Raw genomic sequence first — 17,059 nt, 5'->3', positions numbered from 1 at the left:
GAATAATCTTCCTGAAGCTGATTTATTAGATACACTGTATTGCCAAAAGTATTCGCTCACCCATCCAAATAATCAGAATCAGGTGTTCCAATCACTTCCATGGCCACAGGTGTATAAAATCAAGCACCTAGGCATGCAGACTGTTTTTACAAACATTTGTGAAAGAATGGGTCGCTCTCAGGAGCTCAGTGAATTCCAGCGTGGAACTGTGATAGGATGCCACCTGTGCAACAAATCCAGTCGTGAAATTTCCTCGCTCCTAAATATTCCACAGTCAACTGTCAGCTGTATTATAAGAACGTGGAAGTGTTTGGGAACGACAGCAACTCAGCCACGAAGTGGTAGGCCACGTAAACTGACGGAGCGGGGTCAGCGGATGCTGAGGTGCATAGTGCGAAGAGGTCGCCAACTTTCTGCAGAGTCAATCGCTACAGACCTCCAAACTTCATGTGGCCTTCAGATGAGCTCAAGAACAGTGCGCAGAGAGCTTCATGGAATGGGTTTCCATGGCCGAGCAGCTGCATCCAAGCCATACATCACCAAGTGCAATGCAAAGCGTCGGATGCAGTGGTGTAAAGCACGCTGCCACTGGACTCTAGAGCAGTGGAGACGCGTTCTCTGGAGTGACGAATCGCGCTTCTCCATCTGGCAATCTGATGGACGAGTCTGGGTTTGGCGGTTGCCAGGAGAACGGTACTTGTCTGACTGCATTGTGCCAAGTGTAAAGTTTGGTGGAGGGGGGATTATGGTGTGGGGTTGTTTTTCAGGAGCTGGGCTTGGCCCCTTAGTTCCAGTGAAAGGAACTCTGAATGCTTCAGCATACCAAGACATTTTGGACAATTCCATGCTCCCAACTTTGTGGGAACAGTCTGGAGCTGGCCCCTTCCTCTTCCAACATGACTGTGCACCAGTGACCAAAGCAAGGTCCATAAAGACATGGATGACAGAGTCTGGTGTGGAGGAACTTGACTGGCCTGCACAGAGTCCTGACCTCAACCCGATAGAACACCTTTGGGATGAATTAGAGCGGAGACTGAGAGCCAGACCTTCTCGTCCAACATCAGTGTGTGACCTCACAAATGCGCTTCTGGGAGAATGGTCAAAAATTCCCATAAACACACTCCTAAACCTTGTGGACAGCCTTCCCAGAAGAGTTGAAGCTGTTATAGCTGCAAAGGGTGGACCGACGTCATATTGAACCCTATGGATTAGGAATGGGATGTCACTTAAGTTCATATGCGAGTCAAGGCAGGTGAGCGAATACTTTTGGCAATATAGTGTATATCACAGCAACACAAATCTACTTTGGCGTTTTAAAAGTTGTAAATGTGAGCATTATCTGTGTGAATTAAACCAAAATAAAACCTCCAGACAAATCCTGGGACAGTCACGCCAATAAGGCTACTTTTATTAGATTTCATGTTGTAATAACGTTCAGCTCTTTTCTATTTACAAGCAATAAACCAGATCTGATGGACTGTACACACACACACACACACACACACTCTGTACACTGTACACAAAATGCCTGGGGGAAATAAATAAGCAGATCATGACTACAGACACAGGGTGGCATTACACCGCATTACTGTAAATAAAGTGCATTAAACTGGGAATTCTGGACAGGTGTGAACAGGTGTATAAGAACTCTGGACAGATGTGAACAGGTGTATAAGAACTCTGGACAGATGTGAACAGGTGTATAAGAACTCTGGACAGATGTGAACAGGTGTATAAGAACTCTGGACAGATGTGGACAGGTGTATAAGAACTCTGGACAGATGTGGACAGGTGTATAAGAACTCTGGACAGATGTGAACAGGTGTATGAGAATCTGGACAGATGTGGACAGGTGTATAAGCGAAAGTGTCGGCTATAACAAAGCCAGTGTTAAGGGGACGTCATAAAAAGTCGTTTTTTCATTTCACACATGCACACAAAGCACCGTAAAGCTTCAGCAGGGATCAGAGCCAAGAGATGACCAGCAGGTTCAGATGGTCAGAAGTTCCACACGGTTCCAACGTACCAGTGTGTGTTTCTGGAACCCGGCATGGCGCACACCCAGAATTATCATCGGTATTGTTAAACCAAAAAAAAAAGCATTTTTTAATAAGCAGTTTCAGATAAAGCAGCAGCAACAGTCTGTATTTACACATTTTATCATCTGCGTTTCAGATGGGGCGTGGTCTTTAAAAGGGGGAGGCTTTAGAGCAAAGGGAAAGGCGTGGTTCTGGTTCCATGCTGCAGGATCTGGTGAAGCACAATGTTCAGAATAAAAGTTGTATTGAAAATGTTCATGTTTTCACACCATTTACTCTTCTTCACCTCCCTCCATCACACTCACACACACACACACACACACACCACTCTGACAGTGTATAGGTTTTTATAAATATGGCACTAGAGTTGATGTGATGCGTCTGTTTTATATTTGAGAAAAACTAAATGTTTTAAAGTACTGCACACGTCATCGTTTTTACCCCCTCCCCAACCCCCTGACCCCCCACCCATCATCCTGTTAGTCGAGTGTGTTGAGGAAGTGCAGCAGCGCCTGGTGGAACTCGCGCGGTTTGTCCATGTAGCAGGCGTGTCGTGCTCCTGACAGCTTGACCACCGAGTGATGTGGAAGATTCTGCAGGTTCTTCAGAGACTGAGAGCCGAGATTCGTGTCCAACTCTCCAACCACAATCAGAGTCGGAGTCTGAAAACACACACGCACGCATCCACACACACACGCATACACACGTATGCATACACACACGCACGCACACATACACAAACACGCACACAAACACACACACGCACGCAAGCACACACACATACACAAACACACGCACTCACAAACGCGCGCACGCATACACAAACGCGCGCACGCATACACAAACGCGCGCACGCATACACAAACATACACGCACATGCACACATACATAAACAAGCACACACACATATAACCATCATTATTATTGTTATTATTATTATTTCGTTGTGTTTACAGCTTTACCTCTGACTGCTGCAAAGCTCTGACACTGGAGACTCCTTCTGTACTGTTCTGTTTATGATAAATAAACTTTATAATCTCAACTACTCTTTACAGTCTATTGAAGTGGAGCAGCTGCTGTAAATGAACTGTTACCATGGAAACAGTAACACACTAGAGAAGGCGTTAAAATAAAACTGTGACAATGTTAACTGCTGTACTAGACAACTAATCAACACCTTCAATGAACACACACACACACACACACACACACAGACAGACACACACACATAGACAGACACAAAACACACACAGGCACACATTGACAAACAGACACACACACACAGAGAGACACACAGAGACACACCTGGATGTCGTGGTACTGCTGTGGAGTGAGTGTTCGGGTGGCGACCGGTGCGATTGGAACAAAGGCTCGCAGCTGATCACTAAACCTCTGTAGAAAAGGCAGTGCGTAGTGACCGCTCATAGATGGAGTGATGAGAACCGGAGCACGAACTCCCAGAGCCTCGAGGAAATGCTTCAACAGATCCACACGACTCTGCTCTGACTTCACCGACTCCGACGCTGGAGACTTCCCAAAACCTGGGGGGGGTACAGAGAAAGAGGGAGAGTGAGAGAGAGGGAGAGAGAGGGGGAGTGAGGGAGAGTGAGAGGGAGTGAGAGGGAGAGTGAGAGGGAGAGTGAGAGGGAGAGTGAGAGGGAGAGTGAGAGGGAGAGTGAGAGAGAGAGGGAGAGAGAGAGGGGGAGAGAGAGAGAGAGAGAGAGAGAGAGAGAGAGAGAGAGAGAGAGAGAAAGTAAAGACAGAGAGATGAATGGATGGACACATAAGTCAGTTATCTAGTAACTATTAATCGTCCAGTTCCTATCAGTAAATAGAAAGCTAACTGATACAATAGATTTCATTTAAACTGAATTAAATGAAATGATAAAGTTGCAGGTGGAAGGCGGAGCTTGGTGTTTGTTGGTGTAGTGATTATTTCCTCAGCATGTTGTGTGATCTGATTCTCTCTCTTGTGTGTCTATGGCATGTAGAGCACTGTGCACTGAAGGAAAGTGTGTGTGTGTACCGGGCAGGTCCAGAGCCAGAGCCTGGTACCGGTTCGCGGCGAGCAGACTGAGCGTGCCCAGCTCCTCCCATGTCCTGGAGGTGAAGGCCTGACCATGCAGCAGCACCACCTGCAGCCTGACCCAGGAATTACACCATAACCTCTCACTCCACACCACAATAAACATTATTCACTAGGCCTGGCTCTCTAAGATCTTTTTTATATTATATACACAATATTCATAACTATATTATATTACACGCACACACCTATTAAGAAACAGTGTTACTTGTTATATATTATATATTTACAATATGCATTATGTCTTGAGGTCACATGACCAGACCTGGGTAGGACCTGTCTCCCGGCCGAGTCCACTGGCAGGGCCTCTCTGAAGAAGAGCGGCGGGTCACTGGGGATCTGTCCCGTGCGGACGGTGATGTTGATGGGTGACGGAGAAGCAGAGATGAGCCTCTGTGTCCTCTGCACAGCCAGAGACGGCTCGGTGTTGCTCTGTCTGATGGACGACGGCAGCAGCAGGTACAGCAGCACGGTGAAGAGCAGCACCAGGCCAAGCACCACCGCACGGTTACGCAGGAAGCTCATCGTCCCTCTGGAGTGTCTGGTCTGTGTGCAGGAGGAAACCTTTGCATTTCATTTATACTCATCAGGATCCTTAAGTGACCCGTTGTGCAAACAGCTGGACCTCTATATGAAAGGCATAAATCTTTTACAGATCTTATCAGACTCTTATACAGAGCGGTTTGATGGCTGTCGAACAAATTTCATTACTTTCATAACCATAAGCATAAACGAGACACTTAAACCTCCTATGTCTTGATCTACGATCTAAAAATAATAAAAACTCGGATCACGTGAACCGAAAGCGTATGACTCAATTCACTCGATTACAGACTACACAATGTGATAAAAGGATTCGAATCATTTAAACCGAAGAGTGCGAATCGGTTGACTCAAAGAATCGTTCTGGGAATCAGTACAGGGAAGGAGCAGCGTCCTTGCAGGGCAGGTGGAGGTCACGTGACCTGTGTAGTGGACAGCGCGCTCAGTGTAGTGGACAGCGCGCTCAGTGTAGTGTACAGTACTCTGTGCTGCAGTGTGCACTATTTAGGATACAGGAATGCTATGTGGACCCCACACACACACACACACACACACACAATAGCGGAAACTCACTGCAGGTGGTTTAAAATAACGGCTTTTACTTTTCTCTGTAGAGCATTAAACATGAGCTAAAATAGCATTTAGCATTGCGAGCGCTCAGACCGCGGAGCGTGGCTAAGGTCAGCACCTGACACGGGCTAGCTCACACCTCAGCTAACGAAACCAGAGCAAGATTATCATCGACAACATTCACACAGTCACACTCACCTACAGAGAAACACACAGAGGACGCAGGACGGAGCAAAACTCGGAAAAGACGTGTTTTATCAGGACGGACATCTTGACAGCGCGATGCAGGATTTGCTCACGTTATGCACCAAAACAGTCCCGGGTGGAAACACGCCCTCTGCTCACATTAGTTCCGGTGTGCCTCCAACATTATATAAACTAATTATACTTAAGTAATTATACTATATAACTGTTTCTGACCCGCATAAACATCATATACCACAGAAACATTATACATAGTAATATTAATAATTAGGCCATTTAAACCCATTAAACCACTGCGCTGTCGAGTTGTGGATTGTGATTGGACAGCTCGGAAGCTCTACTGAACATAAACATTTACATTTCTGTCATTTAGTTATTCAGAGATACTTACATTTTTATCTTATTTAATAGAACTGAATGTTTAAGCCCTTGCTCAGGGGCCCCAGCAGTGGCAGCTTGGTGGACCTGGGACTTGAACTCACAACCTTCTGATCACTAATTCAGCACCTTAACCACTAAACTCTTATATTCTATACATAAACACGAACAAATGGTGATATTTATGTAACATGTGCGGGAGGACTCTCCGTTGTAAAGCCGTCACTATACACCAGTCAGCCATAACATTGTGACCACTTGCCTAATATTGTGTTGGCCCTCCACCTTTTGCTGCCAAAACAGCCCTGACCTGTCGAGGCATGGACTCCACTAGATCCCTGAAGCTGTGGTATCTGGCACCAAGATGTTAGAAGGAGATCCTTTAAGTTGCGAGGTGAGGCCTCCATGAGATACTTACAGGTCTTAAAGGATACTTTTGATAGATACTGACCACTGCAGACCGGGAACACCTCACAAGAGCTGCAGTTTTGGAGATGCTCTGATCCAGTGGTCTAGCCATCACAATTCGGCCCTCCGTCAAACTCAAAGCTCAAATCCTTACACTTGTCCATTTTTCCTGCTTCTAACATCAACTTTGAGGACAAAATGTTGACTTGCTGCCTAATATATCCCACCCACTAACAGGTGCCATGATGAGGAGATACTCAGTCTTATTCACTTCACCTGTCTTATTCACTTCATAATGTTATGCCTGATCGTTGTAGTTTTTCAGACATCTTCAAGACAGAGAAATTTACACTTTTAGGTTTCTAAGTCACAGGACAAACTGCATTTCTTTTTTTTGTGATTGACTGAGAGAGAGAAAAAGCTTTTATTCTGTAACTGCGAAAAGGGATAAACTTCTTTCTTGGACATTCTACAATATAACTGTAACTGGATAAAAAAAAAAGATTTGTAAATAAAATAAAAACAGTGTGTTAGCTGATGCTGAGGAATAAAGTGCAGTGATAAGAGTAAGAGTTTTCCTGTAACTACATTCCTCCTCATGTTTTATCCCTTACTTATTCACCTCGTGCGTCACATGACTGAGTGACTGGAGACGTGTGGGTGAAATGTCGTAGTCGGTTTCTGCAGAATTTATCAGGAAGTATTGGCTTGTGGAAGAATGCTTCTTCGACTGAATCGGTGTGGTTTAGAGCTTCAGCGTGAGGAAGAGGAAGTAGGAACAAGTCGGGATCACTGCAGAGTGTTACTGCACAGATTGGATCAGAGCGAAGGCGCCTACACACTCGTTCTCGCATGATTCACGGGGCATGTTTGTATGAACGATGTTAGAAATGCTAAACTGGTGAACCACACACCAACTTTGAGCAGCGCTGCGGTTCACCATCATGCCATGAGTAAGCACATTCCCAAGGCTTGGGTAATGTGCTGGAAAATAACCAGAGACTAGGGAAGTTCTCGCTCGGAGGTCACGGATTGAGGGGGAGTGGGCGAGTGGGAGTGGACTGGGAGGATATCTGACAAAACAATGAGACCCTGAGTCTGGTTTGAGTTATGGAACAAGGATTTCTCTGTATTTCCAGACCGGTAATGTTGCCTTTGGCAGCTTCCATCAACCAAACCCCCCACAAAGATTTGGGACAAAGCCCAAAAAAGTAAAAAAGCGGGGTGGAAAAAAGAAACTAGTACAAAAGTGAAGTTGGTCAGCCTGAATAGGAGAACACCAGGAGCTGAATAGAGGAGGTGAGAAGAAATGAGTGAATAAAGGACGAGTAGCATGACGCTGTTTAATGTAAGGATTATAAACGTGCAGGCTGAGATGCAGGATTAATGACAGCTCAGATTCTGGACTTGTGATTGGTCAGAAGGAGTGGATGAGTTTTCTGTTTGCGCCTCTCTCCGAGTCGTATCACAGCACGCGTGTCCTGTAACTGCTCACTGACCCGAGTGGTACAGTCCAGTCCACATGAAACCCCTCCTCAGATCACAGATTTATTGTAAAATAATACAAAACATGGAGTTACAATTATCTGGATTTGCAGCAACATATAAAACATGTTCATCAGTGACAATAATCCACTGTATTGAACATCTCCAGTTTAGAAAACAAAACAAAAAAACAGGAAGCAGGATTTGGTTTTAACATTAAAGCAAAAAAAGTGAAGGCTCTGGTGAGAGTCACATGTTTTCCAGACAGCTGGTCAGTCGCTCAGACGCAACACAGGGCGCACTAACGGCACTTATTGTTCAGGTTATGCTAGCACCAGGCTAATGGCAGTATATCTCCTCAGACCCCCACCCCCACAAACACACACACGCCTGGTGTGACTCGGCAGTGAAGATCACAGCATGTGATAAAAGGCAAAAAATGTGTGTCATGTAGTCCAGTTCCAGTCCAGTTCTTTGTATCAGACACACACACACACACACACACAAATAAAAAACCTTTAAAAAGAAATGGCACTTTAATCTCTTCCAGTCTGGACCGCAGGATGAAGCCGGACAAGGTGGACGAGAGGGGACGAAGTGGACGAGGTCACTCTGTGAAGTGTTGTGACATCATCCAGTAGAGATCCCACATTAGATCAGACACAGGCTCTGAGTGAACATCACGTCGTTTTCTTTAATCTGTGTTTTAAGTACACTGTGTGTGATAAAGACATGGTAATACACAGACAGGTGTGAAGCGCACGGTGTGTTACACTGCAGGGACACACCCCCCATCCCACAGCCGAGGACGGGACGATTCTGAGACGGTTACAGGAAGTGTGTGTGAGTGTGTGTGTGAGTGTTTTATAAACTCTCTACGTCACTCACAGCTGCTCATGTCTACAGCCTCATTACAGCTGGCTGATCAGAAAATACTGCAGTTTTACTCCCATCAATATAACCCTGGAGATCAGTGGCTGCTTACACTGGTGTTTATAATCATTTATAATCCCGCTCTCTGTGTTTGTAACGGTTTATAATCCCACTCTGTGTGTTCATAATGATTCATAATCCCACTCTGTGTGTTCATAATGATTCATAATCCCACTCTGTGTGTTTATAATGGTTTATAATCCCACTCTGTGTTGATAATGATTTATAATCCCACTCTGTGTGTTTATAATGGTTTATAATCCCACTCTGTGTTGATAATGATTTATAATCCCACTCTGTGTGTTTATAATGGTTTATAATCCTACTCTGTGTGTTTATAATGGTTTATAATTACACTCTAAGGAATCAGGAGTGAATTTCTCTGTGGCCTGGTGATCTGCTGATGTGTTGTAAATGAGTGTAAAATCATGCCACACTACACCACACCACACCACACACTCCAGACTCCACTGACTGAAGGTAGAGACATGTTTCTGTTGCGTAACGAGTTCAAATGCAAACAAAGCTTTCTCTGAGCAGCTACATCTGTCATAATAACAACCTCTGTTGTTCACTCAGACCTGTGGAAGCGTAGGTTAGGGCTCGGCTCTGGCTCTGTGTTTGAGGAAAAGGCATGGGAAACGTCACGCCTCTGTCACATGTCCTGGTGTAGTTCATGGAGGTGTGCTGCAGGGGGCAGCACTAACCTAAACCCTCACTGCAAAGCAGCAGAGACGGAGTCTCTTTAATTCAGCTGCACCACTTCTCTCTTGTCCACCTCGTTCCTCTGTTCCGGTGTTAGCATTAGCACAGCAGCCAGTTTGTGGTCACTGTAAGGATCAGCATTAGCACCAGCGCCCCCTGCAGGCTGACACCTGCTCTGTTTCTGGATGATTTCTGTGAGCACATCGTACCCGTGTAGCCGGTGTAGCACTGACACTGGAAGTCCTTGCTCAGCATGGCCAGCTCCTCCTGGTCCATTTTCCCGCGCACGGCGAGCCGACCCTGGCGCAGCTCCAGCGTGTGCGTGCGAGTGCTCAGGTGCAGGTAGGTGTCCGTGTCAGGGAGTCTGCGCAGGCAGCGTCCTCGCCATCCACACAGCTGCGCGCTGCATTGCTCGGCTGCAGAGGACACGTTGAGCAGGTAGCGGCCGAGAGCGCCGGAGCGGAGGTACTCACTCAGGCTGGAGCAGCTCGCCTACACAGTGCCACAAAACACAAACAGCACATGAATGGAGGAATGGAGGAATAAAGCTATGGAGGTATGGAGGAATAAAAGAATAAAGACGTGGAGGTATGGAGGAATTAAGAAATGAATGGAAGAATAAAGGAATGAAGGAGTGGAGGTATGGAGGAATAAAGGAGTGGATGTATGGAGAAATTAAGGAATAAAGGAATGAAGGAACAAATGAGTGGAGGCATAGAGGTATGGAGGAATGAAGGAATGGAGGGTTGAAGGGAGGAATGAAGGGAGGAATGGAGGAATGAAGAAATAGAGGAATGAAGGATTTGAGGAATAAATGAATAGATTAATGAAGGGATGACAGAATGAATTGAGGAATGGAGGAACTGAGGAATGAAGGTGCAGGATCGAGTCTTACACTACTGCCGGCGTAGGAGGAGTCACCCCACAGGATCACACCCGCGGCTCCCAGAGACACACTTTCACCTATAGTGGAGATCAGATCCATCTACACACACACACACACACACACACACACACACACACACACACACAGTTAAAAATGAGGAAGTTTCCCTGCGAGTCTGCTGTGAAGTAAAAAACTGCTGCTGTACTAGCCATACACACACACACTCCCTCAGTTATACATAAACACATAAATACACACCCAGACACCTTCTACTGCTGACACACTCCATTCACATCTGTAGTACATTACCAGTTCATCCCATTGCATCCCAAGAGTGTGTGTGTGTGTGTGTGTGTGTGTGTCTGTGGTGTTGGACTGCATCCTTATACCACCAGGCTATGGTCTACAACTCTTTCATACAAACACACACACCCTCAGTATGTTCTCATCTAAAGCCACTTGTTTCACTCGTACTACTGCACATGCATGCACACACACACACACACACACAAAGTAGGATACACAGGAACCTAAGACAAAACACGTACCCACATCATACATTACAGACACAGTGGAAAAGTACAAGTATGTGCACACACACACACACAAACGGCGAACTTGTTGCTTGTTATTTTAAAAACATATTAAAATATATATGTAAAGACTGCTGGTCCAGGGTTCCAGGGACACTAAGGGGAAGCTGAGGAACGTAGATGAGCCTTAACCTCCAGAAAACCAAGCCCAGAGGAATGTAACAGTGTGTGTGTGTGTGTGTGTGTTTGTTCTATATTTCTAAGCAGTCGTGGCGCTCGTGTTTCTCATGGAGAAGCTCATCCCTGCCAGGAAAAACCCAGCCGCTTCTGAGCAGCAAATAATTGAGGAATCCTCGTGTGCCTCGTCGCTCTGCTCTCAGGGAAGCGTGCGAGACTGCAGCGGCGTACAGAAACACGATCCCACCGATATAAACTCTCTCCCTGGAGCGCCAATGCAGCGTTTATTTTTCCGCCGAATGAACGACTGGACTTCAGAGGATCGTCTGCGTCACAACCAGAACTCGTCTTCAAAGAAAACTCTGCATTCTTTCCTTCAAGGAGAGCAAAGAAATTTCCTGAGGAGCTGGAGGTCTCTCTCTCTCTCACACTCACACACACAAGCTTCTCTCAAATTTCCTGCTTTTAAAGAGTAAACACATCCATCTGTCTCCTGATCTGTAAATCCATCCCTCTGTTTGTTTATACATCTGTCTCTCTATCCGTGTATTGCATGTGACGGGCAGTTCTATCTGTCCATCTGTCTATCTGTCCACCTTTTTATATGTCCACCTGTCTATCTCTCTGTGGTTCTCCAAGAGCTCCTGCTTGACAGAGAGAAAAGTGTGGACCAGTCTGGAGGGCAGAGATGATTCAGGGTTTCAGAGCCATTAGTCTATTACTCCAAAAAATCTCTCTTCTGTATATAGTGGAACTGCAGGAGAAAAGGAGGTGTGGCCTGTGTGCCTTCTGTACTGGAAAAGGGGGTGTGGCTTTTAAAACAGCAGTAAATCTTATCATATTAAGATACAGTCTGTTTACATTCATTATTACAATATTATACACAGTCGACTTATGTATGTGTGTGTTTATGAACACACACACACACACACACACACACCTCTCTGTCTGCGTCTCACCTCAGTCAGCAGCGTGAGCTCGTTAGTGTAGGTGGGTCGTGTGTAGATGAAGACGGGTCGTGCGGTTTCGTTCCCGGTGGACGCCAGCCTCATGCCCTCTTTGACGCGGTTCCTGACGAACTGCCGGCCGATGGCTTTGTCCTTCAGCGCGGGGCCCAAGTATATGGACGGAAAGAGTGCAGTGCTCTCGATCCACAGCCACTTCAGCTCGTTGTTGCGCTTCACCTCCCGTTCTGGGCACTGACCAGTGTAGTTCTTCAGGTCGCTGTCCGTGAGGTAGTTGTGATTATAGCAGTCAGGGAAGAGGTAAAAACCCCAGAGCTGATTGGGGCGGTGGGTTTTCGCTGTGCGCAGCGTCTGCAGCATGAACTTTCGCGCAGAGAGCTCAAAATCCTGCTCGGCCACTTTGTTGACCCGTTCTGCTGTCCAGTTGGGATTCTTTTCCTGTATGAGCTTCCTGGATTTCTCCCGGTAAATGTTTTTGGCATCCCAGTTGCGGATCCAGAGCGGCCTCCATTCCTCCCAGTCGAACACGGCCAGCCCTTTAGCCGTGGGCTCATTGATGAATTTCTTGAGTTCTTTGGGAATTCTTTCTAAGTGCTCGGTCAGGCTGGCGAGCTGCGGCAGGCCTCCGTTCACGGGAGTGCCGTCGGGTTTGTAATAAGGATAGAGTCCTAAACGATCTTTGTAGAAGATGGTGAGGTTCTGGCGCACAAAGCCTTCTGTGGGGTAGGCCACAATCTGGAAGAGATCGAACGGGAAACTGACTCTGTGCCGCGGGAGGCAGTCCTCCGTCGGCGCGTTCCACACCAGCAGGAGAGGCTTCTGAGAGTAAAGCGGCCATCTTGTGGTTTTGAGCTCCTGTGCAGTGAGGAAGGTCGACAGACCCGAAAGACAAAGCAGGCACGGGAAGAGAGAGAGCAACATCGCGGTGTCGCACAGCCACCTCCACACCCTGTAAACACACACACACACACAGTAAGAAAGCAGTGTAGATTAGCTCTAAAATCTGTGATATGGCATCTATTTGTCTTCAATTTCCATCTTCATCTCTCTGATGTTTAACACTCGTTTTTCCAGCAGTCTGTGGAACCGCAAGTGTGTGTGTGTGTCAGTCATGATAACGTGGCGTTTTTTTACAGCTTTGTTCGCTCTGGCCTGGTTTAACCAGAGCGCATTAAATCTCCTGCAATTGAGCCGAAATAAAACGGAGTTTGTTTTTTTCCCTTCAATTACAATCTGGTTAAATGACATAACGGGACAGTAAAACTTTTACTCACAGGCCTGATTTCAGGTTGCTGCTGGTTGAGTACAGATAATCAGATTTACAGTGTAACACACAATAGCTGACACACACACCGGCTTTTGCACCGTAAAAGTTGAGGCAGAGGAGTCTGGAGCATTTCTGGGTAATGTTTCCGTACACAGGTTTAAGTTTCTCATCACTTTTCCCAGCAGTTCGGTCTGCACCGATCCTGCAAATGGCTACTGCATGCATTCCTGCATACACAGACTAATTTAACACACACACACACACACACAGAAAGAGCTCACAGGTGTTCTGTATATCAACAGCACAGAAATTCCTCCCGTCTGGATGCATTAAGGAGCAGTGGGGCATCGGAGGGGGTTTTAAAGGAATCAGATGACACACAGCTACAAGTGTGTGTATGTGTGTGTGTGTGTATGTGTGTGTGTGTGTCTGTGTATGTGTGCTGGATTTACAGCTGAGATTAAATTCTAGAGAACGCTCTTCAGATAACAAATACAAAATAAATAAATAAATAAAAGCGCCTGAGTGTAATGACTTCACCGACACATTCACCAGCCCTGTTTTATGTTTCTTCTCCATCTAGTAGGCTGAAGAGACGAGAACAAGAGAACTAGAGACGTGATATCACGTGGCTCAGGTGTAACACAACAACTTTTCAGTTTGGTCAATTTCTGAAAATCAGACACGGACAAAAGAAAGCTCATGATTTGCTGCGGTTTCTGCGTCCACAGATCAGTCCTGAGCTTGTGTTCAGGTCAGTGTGAAGTTTCCACGTCCTCCACTTCTCAGAAACATGCGTGTAGGATAGCTGCTGACGTTCAGGATCACCCCAGGGGTATGAACGTGTGTGTGCCTGATGCCCTGATGCCCCCCACACACCCATCTTACCAGAAGGTGAAGGAATAAATTTTATTCACCATTCCGTGCACTTTTCCTTCTCTACCTCACCTGTTTCTGTTCCTCAGGTGTGTCGCTGCCAGAAACTCGACAAGGCGGCGCAGCGCGTGCAGAGGCTGACCTTTACTAAATGAATGAATGGTGATTATGATCACACTGACTCCAGCTTGACCAAGCTCCTGTGTTTTAGAGAGACGCTTGTTTTGCTCCACACACTACTGTTTCGACATGTCCTGCCATCACACGACGTTAAGTAATTGAGTTATTGCACAAAAATAAATAAAACCCCTGCATGCCGAGACGTGCCCGGAGTCACCGAGCAAAACAAGAGATACAACAGGTTCCTGTTTCAATCCGACAACGTGCTTTAAAAATATAATAATCACAGAAGACAAAAGACGCGTTTAGATGACGTCAGCAGGCGTTGTGGTTAAATAAATGTCAGTGGTGTGCGCACGCGCTCGGAGAAAGAAAGTTCCACACGCGCAAGTTTGCACATTTTTTTAAACTTTCTGTCCAACGGTCGCCGCGAGAAACCGTTAGAAAGTCGTACGCGCGCGAGCAGATCCACTTTAATGACCTAATCTCGACTCGGACCAGTGTTATGTAAAGGACAGTAGTGTTTAATGAAAGCCAACTGACCTGGAGAAGATGTAGCTTGCGCAGTGTTTCCGCTCAGGATGCCGGTTTCAGCTCACACACACACACACACACACACACACACACACACCGTCAGCTCACTCTGTCCATCACTTTACAAACCGCGCATTCGTTCATTTAACGCTGAAGGATTTTATCAGAACATGCTGTTTGTTGCATCGTACTTCTCCGTTTCTTTGACGCTTCCCCACGCCGAGAGCGACTTTTCATTCTTTACGGTGATTAACTGGACTGTGGGTTCGGCCTTGGGTTGTACCATTACGTGTAAAGAATAGGTGTAGCCGTAGAAAACCATTACACCCGTCTCTCTTACCACGCAGCCGTATCTAATCTACGTGTTTTTATCGCACCTGGGAAACCCAGAGTAATCAGGTCTGTTGTTGTTTACGTCCTCTGTTTACAATAAAATTCCGTTCGCAGCTCGGGAACACCCCCCTGCACTCCCGCAGACATGGTAGCATCCAAATGAATTCTCAGTAGGGGAGAAGATGAAATAGAGTCCACGAAATCCACAGGAGCGGTCAGTACAATGGGGGGGGGGGGGGTAGTTCTTTCCCAGAATTACACTTGATTTTTTTCCCGCAATTCTCTTGTTTTCTTCGTTGCATTTCTCCACACGGGTTTTGCATAATCACGCATGAAGCAGTGCGAATGGAAAGACTTGTAAAATAAAAAACTAATTCAAAGTCACTCTGAAAGCTATTCCTTAGTAAATGTAGTTTATTACCACTGTATTAACTCACAGTCACGCCACAGGTCAGGTTATAATCATGTTGTAAATGCATTATAAACTACTTCCACTGTTACTTTAGTGTGCTCTCCGACACGTTACGCCTCACCGTACAGCGTCTATACACCTCGCATTACTGAATATTACTGAAACTTGTTGAAATATTACACATTTATTTATGCCGCAATACAAATATTCGATAAATGATATCACCGTGTCGATGTTTTAAGCCCAGGCACAGATAGCTAGCACAGATTTCTACAGCGATGAAGCATTTTAACTGACTGAATTCACATCTTCAACTCTATAACATTTCAGAATTCTCTAATACTTGCTTAGCTGGCACCACAAAATTCTCAGAAATCCTACTTCCTGTGGGACTTCCTGTGCTGAATCAGGCGAGCATGAGGATTCTACTTTACTCTTGAGTCATTATTAGATTTAAGTTTCAAGAAGCTTTATTGTCATTTCAACCACATATAGCTGACGGAGTGCATAGTGAAATGAAACACCGTTTCTCCAGGACCTGGTGCTACAGAAACATACAACATAAAGATCAAATACGAAAAAAACAACACAGAGCTAGGACCAAGGTTTTTGTCTTAGCCACATAAAGTCCAAAGTGTGCAACTAGGTGCAAATAGAGCAAAGACAAGACAGTGCAAAAACAGTAGGTACAAAAGAAAAAGACAACACAAAAACAAGACACAGAAAGAAAGAAAAAGAACGTGTGTAGTGAAATGTAAAAAATGAAATGGAATAAAAATGAAATGATGTACAGAGTAGCAGCGGTTGAGGAAGTGCAAATAGAAATAGGCATAAACATAAATATAAACATAGCAGTGTAATGAAATAACAGGGTTTGAGGTAGTGCAATAAAGAGTGAACAGTATAAGTTGTGTGTGTGTGTCCACACATAGGTGTTAATGAGAAATGAACAGAAAAGAACTGAAAATAGCAGTAGTTTTGCTCGTACACACTGACATTTAGACAACGGTGTATTTCCTAAAGGCCACACTCGAACCCACAAAGACCTAAACACGTAGATCTTAGACACGTTTCACACCCGAGGTTCACGCTGACTCAGCACATGGTGATGTTCATCTCTCTGTTAGCGCTGCATTAAGTCTCACGTTATTACAGATCAGATCAACAGATCACTCTGGGCACATGGACCCTGAAATAGCCAACTGTCTTCCTGTTTCTGAGGAATAGCTTCTATTAGATGAATTAATTATAAGCACACATTATTGTGTGGGTTCTTTCTGCCCCCGAGAAAAGACACACAAATGTTTCACCTCAGGCGTTTCGTGGTAGATCATATGTCAGTCCTCTGACCTGGAGCACTGACTAAAACACTGGCTTTTTACCGTCACTGAACAGTTTTTGTGGTCATTAATTGGGAGTGTATGGGGGCTATCCTCAGCTACAGGTCAAAAGATCAGCTTGGAGACTTTGATCTTCTGGCTCCAGACCTCACACACCAGGAAATCTTCAACGCACAAGACATTAACAATTAAACATCAACTTCAAAGCCTGTGTGCGTTTCTCAGAATATAATCGCTGCAGTAATTATCAGCATGTGTTTGTACA

At 45.5% G+C, this 17,059-nt stretch overlaps 2 protein-coding genes across 5 annotated transcripts; both read right to left on the bottom strand.

The window, feature by feature from the left end:
- Positions 1-1,382: 1,382 nt before the first annotated feature.
- abhd14a (abhydrolase domain containing 14A) lies at positions 1,383-5,590 on the bottom strand. 3 transcript variants are annotated; one of them, XM_058373179.1, is made up of 5 exons: positions 5,437-5,590; positions 4,391-4,671; positions 4,066-4,181; positions 3,345-3,580; positions 1,383-2,701 (listed from the first exon to the last, which is right to left on the bottom strand). In XM_058373179.1, exons 2-5 carry the CDS (start codon positions 4,648-4,650, stop codon positions 2,519-2,521), a joined length of 795 nt encoding a protein of 264 aa, XP_058229162.1. In that variant the 5' UTR covers positions 4,651-4,671; positions 5,437-5,590; the 3' UTR covers positions 1,383-2,518. The 3 variants fall into 3 exon arrangements, with proteins under 3 accessions (XP_058229162.1, XP_058229163.1, XP_058229164.1); XM_058373180.1 differs by having other exon boundaries at positions 4,391-4,689; positions 5,437-5,570; XM_058373181.1 differs by having other exon boundaries at positions 4,391-4,752; positions 5,437-5,543.
- Positions 5,591-7,762: 2,172 nt separating this feature from the next.
- On the bottom strand, positions 7,763-15,116 carry hyal2b (hyaluronidase 2b). Of its 2 annotated transcripts, none has more exons than XM_058373177.1 (4): positions 14,719-15,116; positions 11,907-12,861; positions 10,247-10,336; positions 7,763-9,843 (listed from the first exon to the last, which is right to left on the bottom strand). In XM_058373177.1, exons 2-4 carry the CDS (start codon positions 12,831-12,833, stop codon positions 9,451-9,453), a joined length of 1,410 nt encoding a protein of 469 aa, XP_058229160.1. In that variant the 5' UTR covers positions 12,834-12,861; positions 14,719-15,116; the 3' UTR covers positions 7,763-9,450. The 2 variants fall into 2 exon arrangements, with proteins under 2 accessions (XP_058229160.1, XP_058229161.1); XM_058373178.1 differs by lacking the exon at positions 14,719-15,116 and adding an exon at positions 14,128-14,265.
- Between the last annotated feature and the right edge of the window lie 1,943 nt (positions 15,117-17,059).

The sequence above is a fragment of the Hemibagrus wyckioides genome, linkage group LG21 (genome assembly GCF_019097595.1).
Source record: "Hemibagrus wyckioides isolate EC202008001 linkage group LG21, SWU_Hwy_1.0, whole genome shotgun sequence".
NCBI lineage: Eukaryota > Metazoa > Chordata > Actinopteri > Siluriformes > Bagridae > Hemibagrus > Hemibagrus wyckioides.
Note: the sequence above shows the minus strand (reverse complement) of the source record. Positions and strands in the feature narration are given on the sequence as shown.

Bases quoted from the DNA above. Each gene is read 5' to 3' on its own strand.
- abhd14a (XM_058373179.1), bottom strand. From the start codon at position 4,650: ATGAGCTTCCTGCGTAACCGTGCGGTGGTGCTTGGCCTGGTGCTGCTC. The intron at 4,182-4,390 runs GTCTGGTCATGT...TTCCTGGGTCAG, and splicing joins GGGAGACAGGTCCTACCCAG to GCTGCAGGTGGTGCTGCTGC. The intron at 3,581-4,065 runs GTACACACACAC...TACCCCCCCCAG, and splicing joins TCTGGCTCTGGACCTGCCCG to GTTTTGGGAAGTCTCCAGCG.
- hyal2b (XM_058373177.1), bottom strand. From the start codon at position 12,833: ATGTTGCTCTCTCTCTTCCCGTGCCTGCTTTGTCTTTCGGGTCTGTCG. The intron at 10,337-11,906 runs GTGAGACGCAGA...GTGTGTGTGTAG, and splicing joins AGCTCACGCTGCTGACTGAG to ATGGATCTGATCTCCACTAT. The intron at 9,844-10,246 runs GTAAGACTCGAT...GGCACTGTGTAG, and splicing joins CCTCCTACGCCGGCAGTAGT to GCGAGCTGCTCCAGCCTGAG.